Source organism: Raphanus sativus, unplaced genomic scaffold, assembly GCF_000801105.2.
Source record: "Raphanus sativus cultivar WK10039 unplaced genomic scaffold, ASM80110v3 Scaffold3894, whole genome shotgun sequence".
NCBI lineage: Eukaryota > Viridiplantae > Streptophyta > Magnoliopsida > Brassicales > Brassicaceae > Raphanus > Raphanus sativus.
Genome location: NW_026619198.1, coordinates 621 through 9,354, shown reverse-complemented (window position 1 = coordinate 9,354; position 8,734 = coordinate 621). Strand labels below are relative to the sequence as shown.

Genomic DNA, 8,734 nt, shown 5'->3' with positions numbered 1-8,734 from the left:
TTGTCTTTTCCACTTACATTAATGTGTTTTTAAAAATTAAATTTGAATTAAATACACTTCATTAACTTCTCAATTAAATCAGTGTCAAATTCAAAAAAAAAATATTTTTATTGGACAAACAATTAATGGAAATTATAATATCAACTCTTCATTGAACAAATCTAAACAAAAAAATATTACCAAATTTGAACCGAAACTAGATAATATCCAAACAGATTTACCATTTTGGTATCTAGAGAACCATAACTAAACCTTATCCGATCGAAATATTTCAGATATTCGAATGTATTTAAATCATATTTATATACTTCAATATGTTAGCTATTTTTCGAGTTAATATCCAAAATATAAGCTATTTTAAGTTGTTTAAAATATTTGAAATATAAAAATAGTCAAAACACTACAAGAAAACAGCATTTTGGCGAGGAAAGTTAACGAGGAAATATAATCCTCGTAAATGTACGAGGAACTTACGAGGAATTTACAACGAAAGAAATAAACCTCGTTATTTTCTCGTAAACTAACGAAGATAACATTTCGTCGTAAAGCCCACGTAACTTTACGTGGTCTTTACGAGGAAATACATTTTCCTCGTAAAACCACGTAAAGCTTGCATTATCTTTACGAGGAAAACTGGAAATATAATTTCCTCGTTAAATCAACGTAAATTTACGTCACCTTTACGAGGAAATGATATACGTGAACTTAACGAAGAATTTTAAAGCACGTTTTTTTTTGCTACCTACCTTTTCCTCGCAAATTCATCGCAAAACTTCAACTACCAGATTCGAAAATTTTCTATAAATATGGAAGTTTCAACATCATTTTAAACACACCAACAAGAAAAAAAAAGAAAAACGTGAAAGGAAAAAAATGTCAGGCTCTGGGAATGTCTACGAGTTGCGGAGGTGGATGTATATGCATAGAGATGCTAACGGGAGAGTGACGAAAGAATACATTGCGGGACTGGAGACATTTATGCATCAAGCAGATTCCACACCGCTCGCCCTAGAAAGCGGTAAGATGTTCTGTCCATGTCGGAAATGCAACAATTCGAAATTGGCAAATCGTGAAAATGTTTGGAAGCATTTAATAAATAGAGGTTTCACGCCAAATTACTATATCTGGTTTCAACATGGAGAAGGTTATAATAATTATGATCAGAATGAAGCTAGTAGTAGTAATAGCAATTTTCAGGAAGAACCGGTTGCTCTTCATTTGCATAATGAACCTAGTTACCATCAGGAGGAGCAGATGGTAGATTTTGATAGGGTTCATGATATGGTAACTGATGCATTTGTAGCTCATGATGAAGATGAAGAACCTAACATAGATGCAAAAAAGTTTTATGAAATGTTAAATGCGGCGAATCAACCACTTTACAGTGGTTGTAGAGAAGGTCTCTCTAAATTGTCGTTGGCTGCTAGAATGATGAATATTAAAACTGATCACAATCTACCTGAAAGTTGCATGAATGAATGGGCAGACTTGTTCAAAGAGTATTTGCCGGAAGACAATGTGTCTGCTGATTCTTATTATGAGATTCAGAAACTGGTGTATAGTCTTGGGTTGCCTTCGGAGATGATAGATGTTTGCATCGACAACTGCATGATCTACTGGGGAAATGATGAGAAGTTAGAAGAATGTCGATTCTGCAAGAAGCCACGATTCAAGCCGCAAGGACGGGGACGTAATAGGGTACCGTACCAAAGGATGTGGTACCTACCAATTACAGACAGATTGAAAAGATTGTACCAATCAGAGCAGACTGCTGGAAAGATGAGATGGCATGCCGAGCATACTCAGACGGATGGTGAGATGACACATCCATCAGATGCAAGAGCCTGGAAACATTTTAACAAAGTATATCCGGAATTCGCTAGCAATATCCGGAATGTGTATCTCGGATTATGCACAGATGGATTTAGTCCATTCGGAATGTCAGGGAGACAATATTCATTGTGGCCAGTCTTTCTTACGCCATACAACCTGCCACCGGAGATGTGCATGCAACGGGAGTTGCTATTCTTGACCATATTAATACCTGGTCCGAAACATCCTAAAAGGTCGCTGGATGTTTTCCTGCAACCACTGATAAAAGAGTTGAAGGATTTGTGGTCAACAGGGGAGAGGACGTATGACTGCTCAACGAAGACGAATTTCACGATGCGAGCGATGCTTTTGTGGACCATAAGTGACTTTCCTGCCTATGGGATGTTGTCGGGATGGACTACACATGGGAGATTAGCTTGTCCATATTGTAATGGAGCGACAGATGCGTTTCAACTGAAGAATGGGAGGAAGACAAGTTGGTTCGATTGTCATCGTAGATTTCTTCCCATTGGCCATCCGTACCGAAGAAACAAGACATTGTTTAGGCACAAAAGGGTTGTGAGAGACACTCCTCCTCCATATTTAACTGGAGAAGAAACTGAAAAGCAACTCGATTACTATGGAGTTTTGGAAACAGTTCCTCGTGGTGGTAATTGGCATGTTCCCCCTAATATGCCTGATTCTTACGGTGTTCATCACAACTGGCACAAGAAGAGTATATTTTGGGAGTTGCCATATTGGAAGGATCTTCTTCTGCGCCACAACCTCGATGTGATGCATATAGAGAAGAATTTCTTTGAGAACATCATGAATACAATATTGAATGTCCCGGGGAAGACAAAAGACAACATAAAATCAAGGTTAGACTTGCCGGATATTTGCTCAAGAAGCGAGTTACATATAAACAGCAATGGGCAAGTTCCTGTTCCGATATTCAGATTGTCTTCAGAAAAAAAGTCGGTGTTGTTCAACTGGGTAGCATCAGAAGTGAAATTCCCCGATGGGTATGTTTCAAATCTGTCTAGATGCGTTGAAAAGGGTCAAAAGTTCTCTGGGATGAAGAGTCATGACTGTCATGTCTTTATGCAACGACTACTTCCCTTTGCTTTTGCGGAGCTACTTCCTACAAACGTACATGAAGCACTTGCAGGTACTATATTTATTATTGCAGTTATTTTATATATAATGATTTAGTTTGAAATATATATGACTAATATGTGTATAATTGTTTTTGGAATATACAAGGCATTGGAGCATTTTTCAGGGATCTGAGCACCCGCACCCTTAAAGTAGAAGTCGTGGAACAGCTTCAAGAGAACATTCCCATCTTATTGTGCAACTTGGAGAAGATATTTCCTCCTGGGTTTTTTGACGTAATGGAGCATCTAGCTGTCCACCTTCCATATGAGGCATTGCTTCGTGGACCTGTACATTACGGATGGATGTATCAGTATGAGCGAGCCATGAAATATTTGAAGGGAAAAGCAAAGAACCTTGCAAAGGTTGAAGGTTCTATAATTGCTGGAAGTTTGACGGAAGAAACTTCTCACTTCACATCGTACTACTTTGCGTCAAAAGTACGTACTCGGAAAAGAGCTCCAAGGAGATATGATGATGGTGGTGTCGCGCCAACATACGCAGTTGCTGGTGTTCCAGACATCTTTAGCCAGATTGGGCGACTGGGTGGAAAATCAAAAGAGGTTTGGTGGTCGAGTGAAGAAGACGCTCATAGTGCACACACCTATATTCTACTTAATTGTGAGGATCCATTGATTCGTTATTTTGAAAGGTAACATAAATGGACACGTATATATAAATTAACACATATATATAATTGCCAAATATTAATTAATATAAAAAGTGATTTTACAGCCTATTTGTTTCACAAGTCGAAGAAACATTCCCTGGTATATCCACAACTGACGTAGACAAAAGGAAAGATCAACACTTTATAAAATGGTTGAAGAGTCAGGTATTAACTCAAACTCTTTATTCATAAATGATTTGTATTTTAACGTTCACTTTGTTTTTGCAGGTTGATTTTGACGACGATGCAGATTATCCTAAGTGGTTACATGAAGTAATTCAATCTCCACATGTAAAGGTCACCACTTCACAGATGTATTTCACACGAGGCTATACTTTTCACACATATGAGTATGGTAGACAGCGGGCAACCAGTAACTATGGAATATGTGTGAAAGGGGAAACCGATTTCTACGGTATCTTGACAGAGATTATCGAAGTGGAATTTCCAGGGATATTGAAGCTGAAATGCGTCCTCTTCAAATGTGAGTGGTTCGACCCCGTCGTCAACAGAGGTGTTCGGTTTAACAAATTCGGTGTAGTTGATGTCAATGGTGGAAGAAGGTACAACAAATTCTTTATTTGGCATACATGAGTAGAATAAGCTTATTTCTATGTTTTCTTTATTTTCAGGTACAACAAATTCGAGCCTTTCATCTTAGCTTCACAAGCAGATCAAGTTAGCTACCTTCCATACCCTCGGATGAGAGAATCGGGAATAAATTGGTTATCCGTGATCAAAGTTACACCTCGAGGACGAATCATAAGTGGAGAAGAACCACCATTGCAAGAAGAACAGATAAATGAAGTCGAGGAACCTGAACAACAAATTGATGACATTCTTCTCATTGATCCGCATAATCATGAGTATGAAGATCTTACCGACGATGGCACAGATGAAGCTGTTGAAGACGAGTTTAATGAAAATGATGATGTTTCTAGTGATGACGAAAATGTATCTGATTGATGTATTTGTGTTTTAATATGATTGATTTTCAGACTTAATGCATGTGATTCGATTATAAAAAAAAATATTGAGTTTGAGGTTTTGAATGAAAAATAAATGATTGAGGTTTGGGATTGGAATATGAAGAGTAGAAGATAGGAAAGATGGTGTTTGTGGTTTGGGGTTTTTGATTTTAGAGGTTTAGAAAGAAAACCTCGTTAATTCCTCGTAATTTACGACGAAATAACGAGGAAAGTAGAAAAAAAGAAATACACGGGCCTCGTTAATTCCACGTAAGCACAAATCGTCGTAACGACCTCGTAAGCTTACGTGGAATTAACGAGGCTTTCTTTTTTTTTTTATTTCCTCGTTATTTCCTCGTAGGTTTACGAGGTTTTAACGAGATATGTTGTCTAAACCCCTAAACCCTAAACCCCAAACCCCATCTTTCTTATCTCTTTTGTCTAAATCCCAAACTCCAAACCCCATTAATAATTTTATAATTTTCAAAAGATTATATTTTTAAATCTTCAAAAGATTATATTTTCAAATCTTCAAATGATTATATTTTCAAATCTTCAGAAGATTATATTTTAAATCTTCAAAATATTATATTTTCAAATCTTCAAATGATTATATTTTCAAATCTTCAAATGATTATATTTAAATAAATAATTTGATTTTGTATAAGTTTAAATTAGGAAGAAGAGATTGATATTAGAATTTAAAGAATTGTGATTATAAATTTTGAGGTTTGAAATGTTAAGAATATTGAGTTTGAGGTTTTGAATGAAAAATAAAGGATTGAGGTTTGGGATTGGAATATGAAGAGTAGAAGATAGGAAAGATGGTGTTTGTGGTTTGGGGTTTTTGATTTTAGAGGTTTAGAAAGAAAACCTCGTTAATTCCTCGTAATTTACGACGAAATAACGAGGAAAGTAGAAAAAAAGAAATACACGGGCCTCGTTAATTCCACGTAAGCACAAATCGTCGTAACGACCTCGTAAGCTTACGTGGAATTAACGAGGCTTTCTTTTTTTTTTTTTTTCCTCGTTATTTCCTCGTAGGTTTACGAGGTTTTAACGAGATATGTTGTCTAAACCCCTAAACCCTAAACCCCAAACCCCATCTTTCTTATCTATTTTGTCTAAATCCAAAACTCCAAACCCCATTAATAATTTTATAATTTTCAAAAGATTATATTTTAAATCTTCAAAAGATTATATTTTAAATCTTCAAAAGATTATATTTTCAAATCTTCAAATGATTATATTTTCAAATCTTCAAATGATTATATTTAAATAAATAATTTGATTTTGTATAAGTTTAAATTAGGAAGAAGAGATTGATATTAGAAGTTAAAGAATTGTGGTTATAAATTTTGAGGTTTGATATGTTATGAATATATGAAGTAGAATATAAGAAAGATGGGGTTTAAGGTTTGGGTTTAGAGTTTAGAGGTTTAGAAAATAACCTCGTTAATAACTCGTAACTTACGAAGCATTTACGAGGAACAGAAAGACGGGCCTCGAAATTTCATCGTTTTATTTGGGACGGGCCTCGCAATTTCCTCGTAATGTTACGAGGGTTTTACGAGTAACAAAAAGACGGGCCTCGCTAATTTATCGTTTAGTTTGGGACGGGCCTCGCAATTTCCTCGTAATCTTACGAGGTTTTTACGAGAAAGAGGAACACGGGCCTCTTTAATTCCTCGTAAACTTACGAGGAAATTGCGAGACCTCCGTAACTTATATATACAACCTCACAAACCTCACACTGTCCATTCCTCCCAACTTCCTCTCCACTTCCTCCCCATTTCGTCTCTAACTCCTTTCCCATTCCTCTCTCCTCCGAAAATGGTAATTTCCTCGCCCCCTTTATTAGTTTAGACAATTTAGATAGGTGGTTAATTTAGGTGGTTAGTTTAGAGAATTTAGATAGGTTTACGGATTTTATGTTTGTTAGATAGATTTTTAAATTATTGATGATAGCTTTTTAATTATTGATGATCATAATCTCAAAAAAATATATTTTTGCAGGTTCGCCAGCGCATGCTTACTGCTCACTACAGGGAGATATTCGGTGAGCCTGGTAGTCAGTTAGACCCGCCAGGTTCTTCTTCAGGTGCCGGCGGTTCAGGTTCTTCGGATCAGGAGTCTGTTCCCGAGACTCAGCATTTCTTCCCTCCGATTCCTCCTCCGATGGCTCAGCCTCAGCCGATGGCTCAGCCGATGGCTCAGCCGATGGCTCAGCCGATGGCTCCTCCGGTGCCTCCTCCGATGGCTCCTCCTGAGATCCCCGCCGCTGTTCATCCCGATCTCATGGTGCCACCTACTGTTCCCTTCTCGCAGTACACTGTCGAGGATATTCTTGGTATGCCAGGCAGAGCTGGTTTACCAATCATAGACCCCGACAGACCCGACGGGACTTTATGGTAAGTGTATTTTTTAAATAATTATTTTAATTTATAACTTCATTAAATAATTTAAATTTTCATTTTTTTCCAGGTTTGGGGTTGACAATTCCCTTGCGACAGATGTAACCGAGACGATTAAAGGTTACTTCTCCATGGCGCATCCAAACTGGAAATTGACGCCGATCTACATCCGAAAGACGTGGTTCAAGATTTACGCTGTAAGTAATTCTATTAATTAATTTTTTTTTTATTAACTAATTATTATTTTTTTTTGCAGCAAAAGTATCATTGGTCCATCGGGGTCAGTGAGAGAGTGAGGAAGGCGTTTTACGAAAAGGCGCAAGTTCGCTTGTCGGACACGGTTTGCAACTGGAAGGGTGCCTGGATCGTCAAGGGGTACACCCGTGGCAAACCCGCTGAGCTTACCACGGATGTTTGGGACGGCCTCATCCGTTACTGGAAGGATCCTAACTCCATTAGGATCGCAAACATTTGTGCTGCCGCCCGTAACACGGTAGACGAGCACGGTAACGGCCCGATGCTACACTCTACGGGCCAAAAACCACATGCCGGTGTCCGTTTGAAAATGGTACGTAATTAAATATTTAATTATTATTTTTAATATAATTAAATATATTTCTAACAATTTTCTTAAATGTTTTTAGGCCAAAGAGTTGGGACGTCTCCCGACTCTTCCGGAACTTTACGAGCGGACCCACAAAAACAAGGCGGGCCAGTTTTTAGATGGCAAGTCCGAGCAAATCTACAACAACGTAATTGCTCGGGTTGAGGAGCGCCAGACTCAGCTGACCCAGCAGTCCGGCGACGGATTACCAGTTACCTTATCCACAACTGAAGTGGATAAGATTTACGAGGAGGTAAATTTTTTAACATTATATCTTTTTAATTATTAATTGATTAAATTTCCCTTTTAAATTTAACTAACAAATATAATTTTTTTGTTTTTAAGGTTGTCCCTAAGAAAAAGGGACGTACGTTGGGGATCGGTTCCGTCAATGATGTCCCGAGAGCGACATCATCTTATGCTCAGAGACAGACCGAAGAAGTCACTCAGTTGCGTTCCGAGCTGGGCGCGACCAAAAGCCGTGTGAGTGGACTCGAAGCCTTCATCGACGTTATAGCGTCCACAAATCCGGAATGGGAAGCTTTGTTGAGGAACATGAAACAACAAAATCCCATTCCAGGCGAGTCATCGGGCACACATAACGAGGAGGATGTTACGAGGAGGAGCGAGGAATTCTACGAGGCGATGAACGAGCCTTAGTTTTTTTAGTTTTTTTTCGGTTTATGTATTATAAAATCCAAAACTTAATTATATATAAAATATTTGTTGCTTGTGAATTTTATTTAAAATTTATTTATAAATCCAATATTTAAATATTTTTATTTTGTTAAATTAATTATTATATTTATCAAATAATATTTTATTAATTCGAAAAATGGAAGTCTACGAGTTATTTACGACGAAAATATTTCCGAGAAATTTACGAAGAAATGCTTTCGAGGTTTTTACGAGGAAAGTCTTTCGAGGTCTTTACGAGGAAAGGCTTTCGAGGTTTTTACGAGGAAAACCTTTCAACGATTCTACATCGATTTACGAGGAAATCCTTTCAAGGATATTACATCGAATTTACGAGGATATGATTTCAAGGATCTTACGTGTAAGTAACGACGCGTGGTTCACGTGGTTTGTACGAGGAAATTAAGCGAGT

At 37.5% G+C, this 8,734-nt stretch overlaps 2 protein-coding genes across 4 annotated transcripts; both read left to right on the top strand.

Annotated features, from left to right (window-relative positions):
- The first annotated feature begins 402 nt into the window (after positions 1 to 402).
- Positions 403 to 8,341, top strand: LOC130507006 (uncharacterized). Of its 2 annotated transcripts, none has more exons than XM_057001707.1 (6): positions 403 to 1,018; positions 6,625 to 7,019; positions 7,093 to 7,219; positions 7,279 to 7,590; positions 7,667 to 7,879; positions 7,972 to 8,341. In XM_057001707.1, the coding sequence occupies exons 2-6, from the start codon at positions 6,637 to 6,639 to the stop codon at positions 8,284 to 8,286; spliced, it is 1,350 nt and encodes a 449-aa protein (XP_056857687.1). In that variant the 5' UTR covers positions 403 to 1,018; positions 6,625 to 6,636; the 3' UTR covers positions 8,287 to 8,341. The 2 variants fall into 2 exon arrangements, with proteins under 2 accessions (XP_056857687.1, XP_056857686.1); XM_057001706.1 differs by lacking the exon at positions 403 to 1,018 and adding an exon at positions 6,045 to 6,444.
- On the top strand, positions 1,029 to 4,644 carry LOC130507005 (uncharacterized). 2 transcript variants are annotated; one of them, XM_057001704.1, is made up of 5 exons: positions 1,029 to 2,983; positions 3,079 to 3,622; positions 3,706 to 3,805; positions 3,869 to 4,203; positions 4,273 to 4,644. In XM_057001704.1, the coding sequence occupies exons 1-5, from the start codon at positions 1,255 to 1,257 to the stop codon at positions 4,604 to 4,606; spliced, it is 3,042 nt and encodes a 1,013-aa protein (XP_056857684.1). In that variant the 5' UTR covers positions 1,029 to 1,254; the 3' UTR covers positions 4,607 to 4,644. The 2 variants fall into 2 exon arrangements, with proteins under 2 accessions (XP_056857684.1, XP_056857685.1); XM_057001705.1 differs by lacking the exons at positions 3,706 to 3,805; positions 3,869 to 4,203 and having other exon boundaries at positions 1,030 to 2,983.
- Positions 8,342 to 8,734: the final 393 nt, after the last annotated feature.

Bases quoted from the DNA above. Each gene is read 5' to 3' on its own strand.
- LOC130507005 (XM_057001704.1), top strand. From the start codon at position 1,255: ATGGTAGATTTTGATAGGGTTCATGATATGGTAACTGATGCATTTGTA. The intron at 3,623-3,705 runs GTAACATAAATG...GTGATTTTACAG, and splicing joins TTGATTCGTTATTTTGAAAG to CCTATTTGTTTCACAAGTCG. The intron at 4,204-4,272 runs GTACAACAAATT...CTTTATTTTCAG, and splicing joins GATGTCAATGGTGGAAGAAG to GTACAACAAATTCGAGCCTT.
- LOC130507006 (XM_057001706.1), top strand. The intron at 7,020-7,092 runs GTAAGTGTATTT...ATTTTTTTCCAG, and splicing joins AGACCCGACGGGACTTTATG to GTTTGGGGTTGACAATTCCC. The intron at 7,880-7,971 runs GTAAATTTTTTA...TTTGTTTTTAAG, and splicing joins TGGATAAGATTTACGAGGAG to GTTGTCCCTAAGAAAAAGGG.